Genomic DNA, 20,247 nt, shown 5'->3' with positions numbered 1-20,247 from the left:
CTCAATGACTCAGCAGCATGTACGCATTTTCTTACATGCCACTGGCTCATGGATGAGAGGCATATGGAACCCTGTGAGGGTGATTTCACTAAGCTAAACGCCAACACTAGCTACCATGTTTCCCCGAAAAAAAGAGACTGTGTTATATTAATTTTAGCCCCAAATAATAGGGTAGGTCTTATTTTTGGAGAAGACTTACAATTTTGTTCCCCAGTGGCAGCCGCCAGCCCAGTAAAGCCCTTTCCTACCTCCCTGATGTGCTGCCCTGTAGTCCAGAACGGCAGCCCCAGCCCAGTAAAGCCTTTCTCTCCCTCCTTCCCTCCCTCTGCAAAGTGGCGACCGGTTTCCGAGGTGAGAGTTATAACTTCTCTCCTCAGCAGCGCCCGGGTTCCTCTGTTTGACAACGGCGGCTAATGTCATGTGACGTGCACATGCGTGCATTACATGACGAGAGCCGGCGTTGTTCAGGAGAGGAAGCTGGACGCTGCTGAGGAGAGACATCAACGCTGGCACGTCAGAAGCCGGTGAGTTTCCTCTGCTGTAATGCTCCGCTCGCCACTCTGCAGAGGCAGGGAGGGAGGGAAGGGGGAGAATTACGTGGCCCCACTAGGTCTTATTTTTGGGGGATGTCTTATATTTCAAGCTTGCTTGAAATATAAGATAGGCCTTATTTTCGGGTGAGGTTCTATTTTCGAGGAAACACGGTATTAGCCTGCAACATTTTCGGGGCAATTTAATTTGAAGGAATGCCGGGTAAAAATCATGGTAAATGTTTATGCAGCCACTGTGCATGCTCTGACCTGATGCGCACTGATACAAGTTAGTGCATAGCAATGTTTGCCCATGACAGATTAGTTGGCTTTCATTCATGGGCATGTTTCTAGAATGTCGTTATTGTAGTTCTATCTAAAGCCTATTCCCAGGAACATCTTTTTAACTTTCACTTTAAATAATGTGTAAAAGCATTAGAAACTTTTGGATGAATAGATGGCTTCCTAATGCAAGACAGAGTTGCCTGCAAAGTATGGGGTACACATAAGCAGACATGAGACCTTTGCCAGGAGATGCTGTAAATTCTCATTTCAGATCACAAAAATGTCTAAGGCTTCAGTCTGCCTTACGGGAGGTAGTGAGAAAGTAATAGAAAAGCAGATTTTGTCAGTCCTGTATTAAAGTAATGTGTTTTATATGATACTGGAGTTCTATGTTAATGTGCATGCATTGTATGTCACACTGCTCCAAGATATAATTTCACATACCACTGCTGTGTGATCTTGAAATGACCCTTGTTGTTCCAAGGCAGAGTGTGTGAGTAACTCTGCACTCAAGCTTTTATATGCAGGTGCAAGAAATTGTAGACTTAATAGTGTCTTAGCTTTGTAATGTGACCCGGGTAACCAACCTCTTTAACATTCTTCCTTTGACAGCCATCCCAGTGTCTTCTGTGCCCCCATGTATAAAGGGGGGGGGGGCACAAAGTGTCAAACTCACACATCCTGAGTTAATTTGCGCAGGAATAAAAAGTGAATACAATTAGAACTGGTGGATTATATAATTAGTTCTTTACATTTACACTGTTCTGTTTTTACTGTTATCAAATACATTAAATGGCCCATATCACATAGCTGTGAAGCAAAGGCGCCCCGGGCTCCACAGCTATTTGATACAGGCATTCTACTCACCCGAGGAAGTGGCTAAAATCCATGAAACGCTTAGTCTTTTTGCTAAATAAAGATTATTTAAAAACTCAGTAGTCTCTTAAGGTAGGCTGATTATATACTTTTTTTTTACTGTTATTTCAATTGAGTGCCTCCTACCCTACAGCATGATGCTGACAATCAATAGTGGCAATGAGCTTGTGTGAGCCAAGATCAATACTTAGCTGGAACTCGTGCTGGAGTGGGGGAGCGTGACAGTGGGCACCATGGTGCACAGCCTTACGACCTCCGCGGCGCCCACTGCCAAGCTCCATCACTCCAGTACAAGTTCCAGCTAAATATTGATCTTGGCTCACACAAGCTCATTGCCATAATTGATTGTCAGCATCACACTTGTAACTTTGTTACAATTATGCATTGAACTTGCAATAAACTACATAGTGCATGATTTCTTGATTCTGTGACATATGAGACTGACAATTAGATAGACAATCAAAAGTGCTTTATGCCGCTAAATGCTCACCTCTGTATGCAAACTGTGTATACCTCAGGAAAAGGCTGAGCAGGGCCTCTTTCGGAATATTTGTTGAAATTAAATTTTGAATGGAAAATAGATTTTTTTTATTTGTTTGCAGCCAAATTCATTTAAGCACATTTCTCTGCCAGCAAGAAGCAGAGAGTTTGCCTGATAGCATATCTCCACTGAAATGCATGTGGAAGCCCCACTGGGTAAATAAGGGCAATAGTAGCTGACCAATTACCCAGCAGATGAGCTAGTATAATTTTTCCAGGTACTTTATTGATAGTTATAGAGTGCCTTTTGTTTGCTTGCTGAAGCTTTATTTTACATGCGGGCAGATATTAGGATATTAGGAGAGTTTGCCATTCAACACTGCTCTCTATTCAAGCTTCTAAGCCCTATACCTGGCTGTCCTGCTGATCCTCTACCCAGGGCCGGGCCGAGGCATAGGCTGGAGAGGCTCCAGCCTCAGGGCGCAGTGTAGGAGGGGGCGCACAATTCATTCAGCTGTCATTCCTAATTGTGTATTAAGCAGAAAGAAATAAGAAAAGGGGATACATAGCAGTGACTGCAAGCCATATAACCAGCTATTAAGGTGTTGGGGAGGTTGTGGGCCATGTAGCCCTTTTTGTCTAATAGCAATCAGTGTGTGACGGCTGGGGTGGGAGGGATGGAGGGGCGCACTTTGGTGTCTCAGCCTTGGGTGCTGGAGGACCTTGTCCCGGCTCTGCCTCTACCTCTAATACTTTTAGCCATAGACCCTAAATAAGCATGCAGATCAGGTATTTCTGACTGAAGTTTGACTGGATTTGCAAGATGCTTGTTTCAGGTATATGATTCAGACAGTATTGATGCATGAAAGATGAACAGGATGCCAGGCAACTGGTTTTGTTTATATACGTAAATAAACATGGCAGCCTCAATAACCCTCTCACCTCAGGTGTCCTTTAAGGAAAACTGGCACAACCCTGGGCAAAACAATCAGAGCAAGCTGTATAATAACAACAATAGAACCTACATTGTCGGGTTATATCTATTTAAACCTGCATGTGAAAATTATTAGTAGTTTCCAACACTCTGTTTCAGTTTAGTCACATCCATGTTGTGTGTTTTTATTATATTCAGTTTTTATTGCTGAGTTTTATTTTATGTCGCGTTTGCTTTATTTCTTAATAGTACAGCTATATGTGTGTGTTTCCTGCAATATAATGCGTTATTTTCCTATAATGATGTTGAATTATTGCCTCTAGAAAGCATTAGTCATGTGTATATGTTACACTAACGTAGTGAATGTCACTCTTGTGCTTCAGATAACAATAACCGTGTAAAACTAATAGCTGATGCTGGTGTGCCGGGCTCAGATTACATCAATGCAAGCTATGTGTCTGTAAGTATAAAAATACTTTATGGTAAACCACTCTGGTTAAAGATACCAGTCCAGAAACCACAGCGCAAACATCCCTAACACGCTTGGTATACCAAAAGCTTTAAAGTCATTACTTACGTTCTGTGGCTTTACTTATACTGGTAACCTGGGGGGTGATTCCTTGATGTTCTTGTTACGTTCTCATTGAAAGTAAAACCATATTTACATAACTGTGTCTTATTCCAAATTAGGATAATGCTCAATTACTAAATACATGGCAAGACATACAGCTAAGAAAAATGGACTGATTATTACAGGCTATAAATAGAAGATAGAATGTTAGGCCATAAGCCTGATTGGGCAGGGCCCTCCCATCCTCCTGTGTCATAATTAAAATTTGTTATGTTGGTTTGTCATTTAATTCAATATGGGAATGGTGCCAATGCAACAACCTTCGGGGCTCTGAGATCACAAAAACTCTCCTGAGCACAACAGGTTAATGTCAGTTGCTGGTCTCCGCGAAGGTCTTACTGCTCTGGCATATATATAATTGAAGTATAGTGGTCACCTCCTCTATGATGGAAGTTTTCTTTCCTCTGCAGCTTATTACTTATGCATGAAAATAGGAGTTACTGCGAGCCAGTGGAAGGCAGAAGAAGCCGCGAGTGATGCCGGGAGATCCCTTGCATGGTGGGGAGGCAACTCAGCTTGAACCCAGTCTGGGACGCCATGACATTGGTGCCTTGTTTGGGAGACACATATTGGAGGAAAGTACCTTTATAACATTACCGACATAGAGGAGGTGACCACTATACTTCACATATATACAGTATACGCCAGAGCTGTAAGACTTATATTTGCAGAAAACAGCAACTGACATTTACCTGTTGCACTTGGGAGAGCTTTTGTGGTATCAGAGCACTGACTCTGAAGGGTGCTGCACGGGCACTATTCCCACATTGTATGACTGCACTGAACTTTTAATACAGGTTGGTAGATTCTTACCTGTTGGGAATAAGTGGCAGCCCTATTTGTAAAGTACTGCTTGCGCTGGTTTGAACATTGTTTATACTAGGTTTTTCATCTGCTCTATTTCAGTGCCATAACCAGGCTCCTAATGTTCCTCATACCCCCACGGTGATCCCCCATCTTGACTTATTTTATAGCTATCTGTCTCTGTGTATGCTGGTTGCAGTCCCATCCCTTCCATCTTTGTCACCTACCATCACAGAAGCAACAACAGTAGATGGATGCGAGGATAAGAAAGCCGGAGGGCAAGGCAGGTAGAAAAAGAGGGACTTTAGTGCATCCCAAGATAGGAAATATCAGCACCATGGTTTTGTCACTGGTGGCTATCAGGAGGACACTGGAAGAAAGACAGGATATAAATGTCAGACCTCATTAGCGCTGGGGCACCCCTTTAATTCCTTTGGTTGTTATAACTCTGCCTTTTTATTGTACAGCCGCAAGGGTTGCAAATCTTTACCATCCAAGAGACAGTTTTTAAAACCCCAGTTTTTGTTTACTTGATAATTTATGGTGAATAGAGATGGCCCAAACCTCCGATTTTCGGTTCGCGAACCGCGAACGTGAACTTCTGTAAACGTTTGGTTCGCGCAAACTTTCGCGAACCGCAATAGACTTCAATGGGGAGCCGAACTTTGAAAACTAGAAACACTTATGCTGGCCAGAAAAGTGATGGAAAAGATGTTTCAAGGGGTCTAACATCTGAGTTTTTGCATGGATGAGTGGGATAGACGCCAAAAGTCCCCGGGAAAAATCTGGATTTGACGCAAAGCAACGTTTTAAGGGCAGAAATCACATTGAATGCTAAATTGCAGGCCTAAAGTGCTTTAAAACATCTTGTATGTATGTATGCAGCGGCTTTAAAAATTCAGGAATCCACTTGGAGTCCTGGACCCTGTTGTGGTGGGGGAGAAGGCAGTCAACCGGCCTGCGGGCAGAGATACTGTGTGGGGAGCGACTTAGTCTTGGAGCAGGCAGTCAAACGGCGTGCAGGCAGAGATGCTGTGTGTGGGGACTGACTTAGTCTTTGGGCAGGCCTGAGCGTGCTTTGCAGACCAGGCATCCATGGTCAGATGGACCCTTGACCCAACGCTGTGTGCCAGAGATGTCAGCACTTGCCTTTTAACATCACGGTACAGTTTAGGTATCGCCTTTTTAGAGAAAAAATTGCGGCCTGGTATCTTCCACTGCGGTGTGTGGCTTTGCTTTTGTGTGCTGCTTTTCCTCAGGTGGTCATCCCATTGCAGTTTGTGCTTTGTAATCATGTGCCTTCGTAAGGTAGTTGTCCCTACGCGAGTCTTGGTCTTTCCACGGCTCAATTTTCGGTGGCAGAGAGTATAGATGGCATTGCTCTCATCTGAGGCAGACACACAAAAATTTCCACACCGCTGAGCCCTGGGGTGATGGCACTTTGGTAGTGGTGGCCAACTGAGTGTTAAGTGGGGTGCCAGAATCAGAGCAGGAGAAGGAAGATATGTCAAGCTTCCGTGCAGAAGCTGAGAAAGATGAGGCGTTCTGTGTTAGTCAACTACATCCTGACAATATTGGGGGTTGATGGCACTTGCCTTCTTCTGAACACTGTACTTTGGTTGAGGGCCGCACGAAATCACGACAGCGCGACCTTGAACAGACTTGCCAGGTGGCCTGCCTCTGGCTCTGCCTTTTGTTTTGTCCATATTGGGGGGGATGAAGTGAAAGGTATTCACTGACTTGACTAATACAATGTGCTGTCACTCAGGTGCAGTTAACAGGTATGCACGGAGTGGTATATCACACTGCATGCACTCACGTAGGTAGGTGGGTGCACTGAACACAACAGGTAGGTATATGCAGTGATGGGTATTACAAATGTGCACCTGTCACACACATGTACCGTGAACAGGTACAGTGACTGGTGGTATTAAATATCACACTGCGTGCGCTCACGTAGGTAGGTAGGTAGGTAGGTGCACTGAACACAACAGGTAGGTATATGCAGTGATGGGTATTAAAAATGTGCACTTGTCACAGACACACAGGTACAGCCATGAACAGGTGCAATGACTGATGGTATTAACAATGCGTGCGCTGACGTAGGTAGGTAGGTAGGTGCACTGAACAGTGAACAGGTGCAGTGATTGGGATGGGATTACAAATCTGCAGCTGCCTGTCACACACACACAGGTAGTCACTGAATATGCTGGGCCTGGCAGTGGCACAGTAGGAATTATACCAAAGGACAGCTGCGACTGACTGACAGGACTGTATATAATGCAAGTGGGCCACACACACACAAAAAAAATAGATCACAAGAACAAGATTAGCTCTCAAAAGAGCTGTTGAGGGGTGTTTTTTTAGCAATAAGAATCAGCAAGGAGCAAGCTAACAAGCCCACAAGAGCCTAACTAAGCTTTCCCTATGAGAGTCTGCAGCAGCTCTCCCTTCTCTAATTACTGCAGGCACACGAGTGAGTCCAATGCATGAAGCTGCCTGCCTTTTATAAGGGGGGGGTGGCTCCAGGAGGGAGGGAGTGTAGCCTGATTGGCTACAATGTGCCTGCTGACTGTGATGTAGAGGGTCAAAGTTGACCCTAATGATGCACTATGGGGGTGAATCGAACTTCCGAAAAAAGTTTGTGGTTCTCTGCGAATGCCAACCACGGAAGTTCGCCGGGAACTGTTCACCGGCGAACCGTTCGGGCCATCTGTAATGGTGAAGCAGAAGCACTAAAAGTTTGTAAAGGACTAAAAGGAACTTAGCATCATACTAAAAAAAGTTTTTCTAATAGCATCTCATTGACCATCTCTACTGATTATGTGGAGCAGGTTATATTGAGGTTGATTCCCTAAATTAGGTTAAGTTGCTGTGTGCGGGTAGTGCATGGCAATTTCACTGATCCTTGCGTAAGATATGTAACGTGCATGGTGCAAACAGTGCATCGCGCATTAAATACGTATCCATTACTAGCAATTGCTGCATGCCTAGGTAACCCAAATTGCGCTATTTGCACAACACACATTACGTACCTTTCATAAGTATTTGTAAAATTGCTGTGTGCTGCCTGCTAGGGATAGTGAATGAGATGCAAATAAATTCTAGTTGATGCAGCATTATGCAAATTTATGCAGCTTGAAATTGAACCAATCAAATCCTGCTGAGGTAAAATTTGATTGGTCTATTTTCAAGCTGCATAAATTTGCATATACAACTTGCATAATACTGCATCAACTTGCAATTATTTGCATCTCACTGACCATACCTATTGCCTGCACGCAGCAACTTTAACAAAATTTTGTGAATTGCCGCAATTGTTACTTAATTACTTTGGCACACAAGACCCTAATAAGTAAATGTTGCTGATGCAGTCATCCTCATTTAGTATTCTACAGTCTAACAATAGCTGTCATTTCCAGGGGTACATTTGTCCTAATGAATTCATTGCTACACAAGGGCCACTGGCTGGAACTGTGGGGGATTTCTGGAGAATGGTTTGGGAAACGCGAGCAAAGACCGTAGTGATGCTTACTCAGTGCTTTGAGAAAGGCCGGGTAAGTTATCAGTGGTTAGTTACTCTAACAGCATATCCGTTGCATTTACAGATTGCATTAATGCATTACTCTTTTTACAGATCAGATGCCATCAATATTGGCCAGAGGACAACAAACCAGTCACAGTTTTTGGAGATATTGTGATCACTAAAGTAGTTGAAGATGTGCAAATCGACTGGACAACTCGTGATCTCAAAGTTGAAAGGGTAATAATGAATTTAGCTTTCCTTTAGATATTTGTTCATTGCCTTGTTTACTCCTATGGTTGGCTCTACAGCAAATCTAAGAAAAATATGTGTTGGAAATCACAAATGGAAGTCTTTCTCATATACAATCATTTCTCTGGACCACATTAGAAAATGAAAACAGACACCTGATTAATAACCGCTGACAATATATAAGCTTTTCTTTTCCTTCACTTTATCTAAATCAGCTCCCCTGCTTAAAGTGTAGCAGGATTTATCAAAATCATGTTACAAATCAGTCTATGGGTGGCTCCAAATAACTCGTTTTTGCCATGTATTCTAAAAGGCTGTCACAGTAAATTAGGCCTGAATGTACAGAAGTGTCAAGATTTTCAGTTAAGACTTCCTCAGTATTTTTCACAGACACACAAATTAGATATTGCACAACACTTAATTTCTGTACAGTTAATCTTCTATACCATTATTTCTAAACTAGGGTTCCCTGGAACCCCAGGGTTCCTTGCGTACTCTGCAGGGGTTCCTTGGCATTTTCCCCCATCATGGGAGACGTATAATAGGGAACACTATAATAGGTAGTACTGTAACAAAAAGCACTAAATTTAGGGCTCAGGAGACAGGGCTCAGGAGACAGTATAATGAGAGGCAGTGTAATGGGGGTAGTGAAATAAACAGCCACACCTACTTTTAAAGACCACGCATCCTGCAAAATAAATGCAGGGGTTCCTGGAGATCAAAAAATTGTTTGCAGGGGTTCCTTGAGATCAAAAAGTTATTTGCAGGGTTCCTCCAGGGTAGAAAGGTTGAGAAAGGCTGATCTATACCATATAGTGTTGATCGTAATCAACAAATTTGATTTTGCTAAATTTCACGTAAATTTTCGCAATTACGTTTGTACGTAATTACGATTTGCAAATTCAGTTGATTTCGTGTAGTCATTCATAATTTTGCATAAAATTTTGTGAAATTTCGCATAATTTCTTGCCGACTTTAGCAGGGACACCAAAATTGCTACATATGTTAAGGAGAATTGTGGGTACAAGTCAAAAAACATTTTTTTGCAAAAAGACCTTATAGTTTTTGAGAAACTCGATTTTAAAAATGCAAGTAAAAAATGGTTTTTAAACTTAGAAAAATGACATTTTAAAAATCATTCTTCTTTGCATTTTTAAAATTGAGTTTGGCAAAAACTACAAGGTCTTTTTGAAAAATTATTTTTAGTGAGTTATACCCACCATCCTGCTTAACATATGTAGCAATTTTGGTAGCAATAGCATGTATGGGGACTTTGCTATTAACCTCTAAAGTTGGCATCAAATTATGCGTCATTTCGTGAAAATTACGTGAAAAATTACGCAACATTTTGAAATACTACTTTTACATATGAAATTACGATTTTGTCTGAAATTTCGCATTACAATTATGATGCATAATTGCGAATTTCGATGCAATATGAAATGTAGTAATACAGTTGCATTATTATATTAAAGAAAAAAAGTAAAGTAAGGTAATATTCTTTATTGGCTTTGGTGTCTACTAAAGGATCAATGTAGTAGTAGGTCTGGAGTTGCACACCTTACTGTTGCTTTGGTGGGTGCATTACCTGGGTGTCAAGCAACATCCGCAAAATCATTAAAAAAAGTTCAAGGTCGGTTTGCACACTGTTTAGTAAATGTGCAAAACGACCTTGGACTTTTCTACTAAAGAATCAGGTCTCATAATAAAAGACTGATACCAAGGGAAAGAGATCAGATCATAGTTTCAAAGTAAAGTGCTTCTATAAAAGAAGGGAAAAAAATAATTCTGTTATTGTCTACTGGAACAACTCATATGATTACGTTAAAGTGTACCTGAGACATTTTCATTGCTAGAATTAATACTTACCTGGGGCTTCCTCCAGCTCCTTCACCATCTCGCCTGTTCCATCTGTTCCTCCATTGTCTGGCTCGGTAAAGCCCTGACTGGGCTCAATCGCACTAAACTGTATATGTAAGGTCCTCAATCACTCTTCCATAGCCCAGAGCATTCTACGCCTGCCTAGTTCTAACTGCACAGGATGCTCCCAGCTACGTGAGCGCAACCAAGGACGTCTGTACAGTAGCCCCGGACTTCTGGGCCAGACCATGCAGGAATGGAAGGAACTGAGAGGAGGGTGAGGGTGCCCAGGTAAGTATGAATGCTTGTAGTTAGAATGTCTCAGGTTTCCTTTAAAGATCTAACATTTTCAACAGCAAAAATTACAGTGGGCAACACTTGCATGTTTGATGCAACATTCTGTTTAGTTCACTTGAGCCTCAGCTGTTTTTAACCATTGTACATTGCTGTTACTTTGTGAGGACTACTATTAGTAAAGTAAATACATATGTGTACCTGCTTTATTTCTTTCACTGCAGCATGGAGATTTTATGATGGTGCGCCAGTGTAACTTTACATCATGGCCAGAACACGGAGTTCCAGAAAACACAACTGCTTTAATTCATTTCGTAAAGATGGTTCGAGCAAGCAGACCTCATGAAAATACACCGACAATTGTACATTGCAGGTAAACAAGTCAATGCATTATTTAACTCTTCACTAGTTACCTAGTGGTGCTCATCATGACCTCATAATTAAGGCTAACCCGTAATTATGGGCCGATTTGAGCAATTGCAGCATCGGAATCGTCATCCGTGATATGCCACGATTACCGATGGTGTTTTTGAATGAACCAATATGCAGCTTGCCACGTGACTTAGAAATAATTACACAGGACAGCTGAGCCACTTGTGAGAGAGGAGCAGTACCCATCAATCTTTCCATGGCATAGTAATATAAGAGACACAGAAGCTGTTAGATCATTTGAAAGTGAGGCATACAGGAAGACAATTGCGGGAAGCAATCTGTAGGAAGGATCAGAAGTTATGTGTATTAATAATAATAGTAATGATAATTTAAAGAATACCATGTCTCTTTCAAAAATGTATTTATCAGTATTGCGTTTTACATATGCAGTACATACATTGGAGCTCCAGGCTAACAAGTAGATACCTATGTACAGTATGGAAATTGTTTTAGATGTTTTTTATTCTGCTCATCTAGCTTGGCTAGCATCGCTGCTCATACCTTGTACAGCCAGCCACGTCACTCCACTATTTCCTATTACAGGTATACAGCTTTCTTTGTGATTTAGCTGCTTGCGAGAATATGATTCAGGTTCCCCATCCACAGGAAGGTGGAAGGCTTCAATACTAACCTGTGACTCCACATCTGGCAGCTGTGTAATGTAAACAGAGGCGCCAAAAGTATAAAAAAGGCTAAAATAGTTAAAAATGCTTGGAAGGCAATGATGGACTTACCTCCTAAAAGCAGACACAAAACTGTCAATTTCAATACGCATACATGTATTGATATACTCCACAAAGTGTTTGCAACGCGTTTCACAGGTATATTATTGCTTCTTCAGGCAATAGAAAATGGAGCATATAACAGTAGTAGGTCAGGGATGCACCAGGCGCCTGGTGCATCTGGTTACCTCTACCTCTTGTAGCTGTGCAATGTGGCAGTGGTGTGTGAGTCACACATTTTTCTGATTTGCATATCAACTGCAACTGCAACTGCATACGTAGCTGCTAGCCTAGAGCTCCACCTAAATAAGGCTTTTATGTATTTAGTGTTGACTTGTGCACACTTAGACTGTAAATCAGTACTATGCTACCGTAATTAAGCAAATGATGGTGTTATGATTAATTGCATTATACTTTTTTTCTTTTCATATTTGTTTTAGTGCGGGAGTTGGAAGAGCGGGAGTGTTTGTTGCTCTGGATCATTTAATTCAACACATCAACCATCATGACTTTGTAGATATTTATGGTCTTGTGGCAGAGCTAAGAAGTGAAAGAATGTGTATGGTGCAAAATCTGGTAAGTGAAGATAAATAAAACCATTAACATTTACATTTACCAAGCACAGAGACTCAGAAGCAAGCAACACTGTACAGAGGAATCAGTGTGATATTATTTCATATACTGTAGACTGCTTTTCTCATGAGATTGCCGTTTAATACATACAATTTCTATATACTGGCTAAAGATATTACTGTGCTAAAAAATCATGCCCCTGGCCATTGCGTATATATGCAGCCAGACTTTTTAAGGCATCACAACAGCCAACATTTTGAAATTCTGCTAGTTTTACGGTCACCCATGAATAATTATTTAAATTACACCCCTGGTTCCTCATCTGATAGCATATCTGCTGAAACAGGGATTCTCTGCTACAGTGTTTTTGTTTTTTTCAGCTGACAAGATTTCTAACAGCCATTGCCTCAATGCAGTAACTGGGGTGTGCAGGGACTAAATGCCAGTCAGAGATTGTGTCATTTGGTAGTGACAAAAATGAAGAGAGACACGTCTCTCTTTATTAGCAGTCATGCTGACTTTCCTTCTCTGCACACAGCTGCTGACCTGCCGCTTACTGCAGTGCTATAATGGCCATTAAAAGGTTTACCAAGTGGAAGAGACCAGGGAGTATGAGATCCTTGTTCCCACCAGTAGCCCTGCTGACAGATGAAGAGCTGTCACATATTCAAAAGTAGTCATCCTGAACTCTTCTGATACAAAGAGGAACTGATGAAAATAACATAATTAATAAAATTGCTTATTTTCTTTACAAGATGAATTTATTATTTTTAGCCAGTGTTTGTCCATTGTAAAATATTTCCTCTCCCTGATTTACATTCTGAAATATATCACAGGTGGCGGCATCTTTAGTCCTGTCAGGTGCAGCCAGGGGAGGACTGGCCAGGGGGGAAGGGGGGAAATTTCCTCCCAGGCTGCCTCTCATTTAATGATTTAGGGCTGGTACAGTGCCTGGTACATGTTTTTGTATAAGGCAATGGAAACCACTAGGCTGGCCAAGGTAAATCAATGCCTAATTACAGAGTAATTAGAGGGTGGGCAAGTTGGTAAATATAAACAGCATGATGCAGAGCAGAGGCTTGCCTGCAGTGTCCGTGGGAAAATATCTGTCTGATTTCGGGTGGAAATTGGTTGAAAGTATCGATCTGAGATGCTGGGAAATCTCGGGCTGATGTGGTCGATCCAGTGCGATAATCACAAACAATAAACGTGGCGGAAACCCTGGCCGTTGTAACTCAACATGTTTTATGTGCCCCCCCCCCCATTTGCCAGTGCATTATACTTTACCTGTCACGCTGTCCCTCATGTGTCCTTGCTGTATTTCCCATGTGACTTTTGGCATATAGCACGTGGAGCACGTGTGTGATGTAATTTGGGCCTGGGCTGATGTGAAAATGGGCCTCTACTTTGTGTTTTCCCTCCAGGCCAAAAGGTCCCAGTCCTCCCCTGGGTGCAGCTCTGCGGAATGTTGGTTTCTGAGCATTCCAAAGCCAGTGATGCCTGGTCTCCCAGAATGCTCCTGGAGGAGAATTCCAGATAGCTAAATAGCCTAGGCTAAGCATCACTGGGAGGGCAGGGCTATATACAGTATACAGCAATATATAGGAAGTGTTTCTGGTGCTGAAACCTGGCAAAATACTGTAAAAGTGGGGTTTCTGAATACATTGCCTCCTTAGAGACTGTAGAGGGCAGCCCAATAACTATATTGGTCCTACCACGAAAAGAGATTACGGTAACTGTAATGATAAATTTGGCATAAACTTTTAAAACTACTGTTGCAGTCCGTCTTCTCGAATTACAGGCTCAAAGGGAGCAGGGAAATGTGGGTGCCCGCTATCAGCAGAAGTTTGGGCACCACCATAGGCGTTCCTTCAAATATTGGCTTCAGGACCGGATTTACCATAAGGCACTGTAGGCAAGTGCCTACAGGCACCTGATGATGGAAAGGTTGCTCACTCCCCTCCCCTAGTGCCTCCCTTCCCCCCCCTTTTCTATGCAGAGTCCCAAACACAGCTTAAATGAGAGGTTACTCACCTCGCTGTCGGCATTCCACTGCCGGATCTCCCATCAGTTGGAGACTACTCTAGCTACTTAATATTGAGTGTACCTCTAGCTACCAAATGCTAAGGGACAACTGTAGCCATGACAGGTAAGGGCAGTAAAGGCCCATACACACGGGCTACAACTGTCGCCACAAACACATGGCACGCACATGTTGCGGCGACAGTTGCCCCGTGTGTAAGAGGTACGCACCCCGAACTGTCACCGGAGACAGCAGTTGCCGTGCGATTGGAAAGTTCAATCGCACGGCAACTTCTGTCTCCGCAACTGTCGCTAGTCCGCCATGTGTATGCGGACTAGCGACAGCTACCCACACACTGCAAACGGAGTTTTCGGCGGGGGGCCAAACCTTCGGCGTCAGCTTCTGCCGTGTCTCTGCCTGTGGGAAGAGACGTGTAGACAGCTGTCGCGCAGGCGGAGCTGTCGCCAAGCTGTTGCGCACACGTCTCCTGTGTGCTAGCAACAGCTACAATGGTCCCCCGTGTGTACCCAGCTTAAGGGAGAAGTGACAGCTGGGCCGGGCAGCACACTTGCGGTGTGGTTCAATGAGGGATTGTAGGTTCATGGAGGGTGAAGTCTTAGGTGCCAGGACATTTGTGCCTATAAGCTCCTGTGATCTAATTCCAGGCCTGATTGGCTTTAAGAGGCGCCTGAAAATAACAGTTTTTTTCTTCTTTTTTTCGGATTGGCATGGGTGGAGGGGGTTTCTGGATGGTTAAAGAGGAGCTGTTAGGTATAGGGTCTTAGAGAAAAAAAACACATATATCAGTAGCTAAATATTGGCTGTACTTACATTACATATGCGTTTCACTGTCCACGTTTGGATTTCACAGAATTTTTATATAGGATTTGCAGAGAATGATGCTCCTGACAGCTCATGGCAGGTTTCATGTTTGTCTGTCTCCTATGAAGCCAATTGTGATGTCATATCCTCCCTGCTTTCTGATGATTCGACTCACAAAAAAGATCCTAATGGACAACACTACTGTGCAGTGAATATTAATTAGCCATGTGGCTAGGAACAATAGCGGACTCATGCAGTATACTCTAATGGAACATGTGCCCTGTGATTTTTCAGTGTTGTGAGCTTGGCTGCAAATTACAAGCTGCTGTAACATGAGCCTGTAACTTCTCACTGTGAAAGCAGCCTTAGAGCGTGATAGGGAAATGAAAGGGATGACCCAAGGTAGTGCAGTGGGGAGAAGAGGCAGCCCCAGAATGCTTTGCAGTATCTGTTATGCGTCCTGCCGGCCTCCTTAGAACTTGGGAATACAGAGTCTTGCTGTTCAGCACACATCAAAGTAAGAGAGATTTTTAACTTCAGTATTGCCTTTTTGGCTTCCTTCTAAACTGTTTAGCACAGGAGAATAGAGGTTTAAATTAGCTTTTGCAGCCTGACAGTTACTCTTTAAGGATAGCCGTGGGGGTGGGGAGTGGGTAGTGTTAGCTGAGAACAGTGCAGGTATGATAGCTGCATAACTGTGTCATGATTCATTTCAAAATGTGATTTGCAGTGTGCAGCAATGCAGGGCAAAGTGTAAAACCATGCTTTATAAACGTTCCACTCTTTTTGCCCCTTTCACTAAGCAAAATCAATATAAAAACTGCCAATTTTACATACTTGGTACTGTAAGCCTGTGATAGGGGCTGTTATAGAATTCAGCATTAACTGTGAAATAAATAAACAAGATGAAAAAACACCTAAAAATAACTCATCCTTTCTGAATGAGGTCCATACTTTTCACAGGATAACGTAGTGTTTAAGTTGTGGCTTCGTTTTTATAACTCTGCTGCTCACCGTATGTTTCATTCCTCCACAGGCACAATATATATTTTTACACCAGTGTGTTCTGGACTTATTAGCAAGCAAAGGCAGCAATCAGGCCATCTGTTTTGTTAATTATTCTGCTCTTCAGAAAATGGACTCATTGGATGCCATGGAGGGTAAGCAGATACACACTGTATCCAGCATGTTTCATTGTCCTTCACACACAGCAGAATGCTTGTGCCTCTCCTCTGCTGACTTTCCACTGAACACAGAAGAGGCTTATCATATACTGAATACATGGTCGAGCTTTTACACATCAGGAGACAGAGAAATCCCATCACTAATGAGGAGCAGGCTGACTTGCTGAAACTGAGATTTCAGAAAGCCCTGAATATTAAATACATAATAGAGCAAAATAAGTAATACAAGTTTGTTGCATTATTCATGATAGCTTTGTTTCCAGGTATTTTAAGTGCAAGTAAGAATGAGTACGATAACACTAAAAATCTATTGGAGACCAAAGGCAAAACAGCCAAAATAAAAACAAATTCTTAAAACAAGAGATGAACCTTTTAATTGCCCTTTTTTATGTGTGATGCAGCCCCACTTTTTATTCCCCCCCCCCCCTTCCTTGCAGAACTGTGTAGGAAGTGCTCAGTATTTACCAGAGGCAGGATTGGCTCTCCCTTTGCAGGATGAGATCTTCCACCACCATTATCGTCTCTCCTCTTCCACCTCCGAGTAGCACTGAAATGCAGACATCCTCTTCCATGTTCTGATCACATGATATGACGTGATTGGGGCCCGAAGGGGGATGCCAGCATTGCATGATCTCTGCTTCCACCACTGAGTGGCTCTGTAACACTTACCGTACTTCCTCCTTCTGGTCCTGATCACGTCATATCCTGTGATGGAGGAAGATGCCGGCATTACAGTGCCCCTCTGTGTTTAAAGAGGAGAGCCTGATCTTACAAGAAGATTGCCGGTCCTGCGTCCAGATCAGGTAAATATGAGGTGCTCCCTGCGCCACTCTGCATTAGGCTGCATTAGGTGGCCTGTGGTTAGGCAGTTGAGACAGCATTGCCCTAAGTTATCTAAAACAAGATAACTCCAGTTGAGCAGTTAAAAGACCACTATCGTGTAAAAAGTAGGCAGTTAAAATCTGACAGATCCGACAGGTCCACCTCTTCATGGGGGATTCTCAGGGTTTTCTTTTTTTTCAACAGCATTTCCTGAACAGCAGTTTAACTGCCAAAATAATAAGATACCAGCCAACCTCACTAATCACTTACACACTATTTTGCTAGTTAGACTTTGCAACTGCTGTTCAGGAAATGCTGTTGAAAACAAAGAAAACCCCGAAAATCCCCCATGAAGAGATGGACTGGCCTAAAACCTGTTGGTTCTGACAGAATTGAACTGTCTACTTTTTTGCGATAGTAGTCTTTTAAAAGGTGAAACTAGCACCATCAAAGTAAAAGGATAACACATTCAAATGAAACCATATATAAAAAATATGTATAGCTGAGCATTAAGTGCAGCCAATAATCAAGTGAATAATGCACTAGCAGTAATTTAAACAAAAATCTCTATCATTGAGAAAAGGATCAGTTTTACATTTTACAGAGAGAACATTTTGGAATGTAATTTTAGTTTCAATGGTTCAGTGATGAGTTATGTTTCCGCCATGGTTGTTTGCCAAAAGAAAGGAATAAGTGAAAGGCTGTTTCCTTTAACATATATATACATATGTCTATATGTAAGGAATTCTGTGTGTAGATAGTTGTGTGTCCAAGCCAGTGACACCTAAGCTGATTTATAGCACCACAACTGGATGAGGCGTTTCAGTGCCAAAAGTTTCTCCACAGTACTGGCATTAAGCGAATCTACTATAACTCAGGCCTTAAAGTAAGTAGTGAAAAAGCCTTATTTGGTATTTGCCCACATACGAACAAATAATTGTACTGCTAGCTATGCAATTTGTTTCAAGTCTCTCTTTGTGTAGGTACTTTATATATTTAAATATAAATAGCTTAAAATAAAGACCCCCCATTTGTATAGGGGAGAGCAGGTAAAAGTTGCTGACTAGACTTGGTACATATTTTCAATATTTTTTTTTTTAATTGGCCAATTTTACTACATTCATGTAGTATGTGGGTCAATAGATTTTTAATACTATGAGCAGCATGTGCAGGTAAACTTTCATACTACATGCCGATGGTAAAATGGCCTGTGATTGGACGATCAAAGTTGAAGGTGTGTGCCAGGCTATACCCCGTTACTTTACTTCTGCCAGCACACCATTTCCCCATCTGTGCCACTTACAGTGTCATCCCCATCACCAGTCTTCTCTTGTCAGTCAACTTGTGTATGCTGAGTGCAGTATTCCAACCCCATCACACCCTTCCTATGTGCCAGACTCTTGAGTTCTAGGTCTATGCATCTTGGTAGATATTATCTTGGTAGCATAATCACCTGAACAGAAACTTAGCTGGAGTCAGGCGTAACAATAGGGGATGCTGCCCCTGCACCCGCGAGGGCCCTGGGGCCTGCTCAGGGCCATTTGATGGGGGCAGGAGGGGTCGCAGCATGAGGAGAGAGCACATCGGTGGGAAGGGGGACAGTCCCCTCCTCCCTCACCTCGGGCTCTCCCCTCAGCGCACTCCCCTCCTGCAATTATCAGTGGCAGCAGCAGCGGGCAGGAAGCATCACATACCTCCATGCGTTCCACACGGCAGAAATTCCACTCTCTAAGTGTCTGACGCTACTTCCTGTTTAAACAGGAAGTAGCGTGAGGCCCTTAGAGATCGGAACTTTCGCGGTAATGGAGATATGTGTTCCTGCCGCCGCTGCTGCCACTGATAATTACAGGAGAGGAGCGCGCTGAAGGGAGAGCCTGAGATGAGGGAGGGGGGACTGTCCCCCCTCCCCACCGGTGTGCGGCCATGCTCTCCCCTCATGCTGCTACCACTCCTGCCCCCCACAACGGCACTGAGCAGGCACCAGAGGAGGGGGGGAAGTGATTTTTTTTCTGCAGGGGGCCCGGGGATTTCTAGTTATGCCCCTGGCTGGACTTGTTAGTTACTTTCATCATAAAGGTGTGGTTGCCTACTAATGATGCATGCAATATTCACATCCTGGGTGACGGGTCCACTCTAGGCACACTCATCCTTATTTAATTCACTTTCATAATCTCTTTGTAAATGTCCAATTAAAATAATAGCACGTTGGTGTAAGTCAGTACTCAGTAGCAAGTGGCACCAGCATTATCATACTTGACATGTTAATGTTTTCATACAGGTGATGTCGAACTTGAATGGGAAGAGACAACAATGTAATGATGAAAGGCCCATTCTGTTACATGTGGCAGAAGCCAAAAATCACTCCTTCCTACGGTCAAGAGCAGAAGAGAACAGACAAGCAAGCTGTTTTGTTGCTGTGCCTTATGATGGTGGTAACGCGATGTGCGCAAAACTGCACAACATTCGACTGTTTGCACTGCCGTGGTCTCAAAGTAATGTAATGACATGTTTCTCTTGGAACAGATAAAACAGAGCCAAATTTAATGTAAAGTATTACTGTCCTCTGTGTGGATATTCAGGTTAGAGTATATCTGCTTTTTTTGAATTTGCGTTCTAATTGAAAGCAACGTCCGTCATGGAGACTTGCAATAGTGATTTTCCTGACAGATCCATATACATATTTTATATATGTACTTGTGTTTTGAATTTTGGAGTCCCACACTCTGATCCGCAACAGGTGAAGAGTCGCCCTGTGACACTACTGACCTACTTTGGCGTTTGCACAGCACACAGTAGCTCTTCGGGGATGCTATAGAGCGAAGTTGTGACTGCCAATCTTCTTGCCTCTTCTCTTGAATGATGTTGTATATATTTGCTGATGAAGTACCTCATTTAACTCTTCTTTTTTACACTGTAGAATAAAGGTTTGATTTATGATACTTCCCAGTGTAACACTGTGTGTTATTCTTTATGTTTTCTTCACAAAGTCAAAATCGATCCAAAACAACAAAAATAAGAAAACTTTTCTTTTCTTTATAGGATACCCAAGGTGACATGTGACATGATGAGATAGACATGTGTATGTACAGTGCCAAGCACACAAATAACTAGGCTGTGTTCCTTTTTTTCTTTCTCTGCCTAAAAGAGTTAAACATCAGGTGTGCAAGTGACAGTTTCTATTCGGGTCGGGACCGGGTCGA

General features: G+C 42.7%; 1 protein-coding gene across 5 annotated transcripts in view; it reads left to right on the top strand.

The window, feature by feature from the left end:
- PTPRQ (protein tyrosine phosphatase receptor type Q) overlaps window positions 1-19,591 on the top strand; it is a 356,602-nt gene extending 337,011 nt beyond the window's left edge. For all 5 annotated transcript variants that reach the window (XM_068276870.1, XM_068276873.1, XM_068276874.1 and 2 more), the window contains 7 exons: window positions 3,489-3,565; window positions 7,963-8,097; window positions 8,178-8,303; window positions 10,694-10,842; window positions 12,064-12,199; window positions 16,078-16,201; window positions 19,326-19,591. In XM_068276870.1, the coding sequence (XP_068132971.1) occupies window positions 3,489-3,565; window positions 7,963-8,097; window positions 8,178-8,303; window positions 10,694-10,842; window positions 12,064-12,199; window positions 16,078-16,201; window positions 19,326-19,363 (785 nt within the window). In that variant the 3' untranslated portion in view covers window positions 19,364-19,591. The remainder of the gene's footprint in view (window positions 1-3,488; window positions 3,566-7,962; window positions 8,098-8,177; window positions 8,304-10,693; window positions 10,843-12,063; window positions 12,200-16,077; window positions 16,202-19,325) is intronic.
- Window positions 19,592-20,247: the final 656 nt, after the last annotated feature.

Source organism: Hyperolius riggenbachi, chromosome 3, assembly GCF_040937935.1.
Source record: "Hyperolius riggenbachi isolate aHypRig1 chromosome 3, aHypRig1.pri, whole genome shotgun sequence".
Lineage (NCBI taxonomy): Eukaryota > Metazoa > Chordata > Amphibia > Anura > Hyperoliidae > Hyperolius > Hyperolius riggenbachi.
This window is presented reverse-complemented; position numbering and strand designations above follow the sequence as displayed.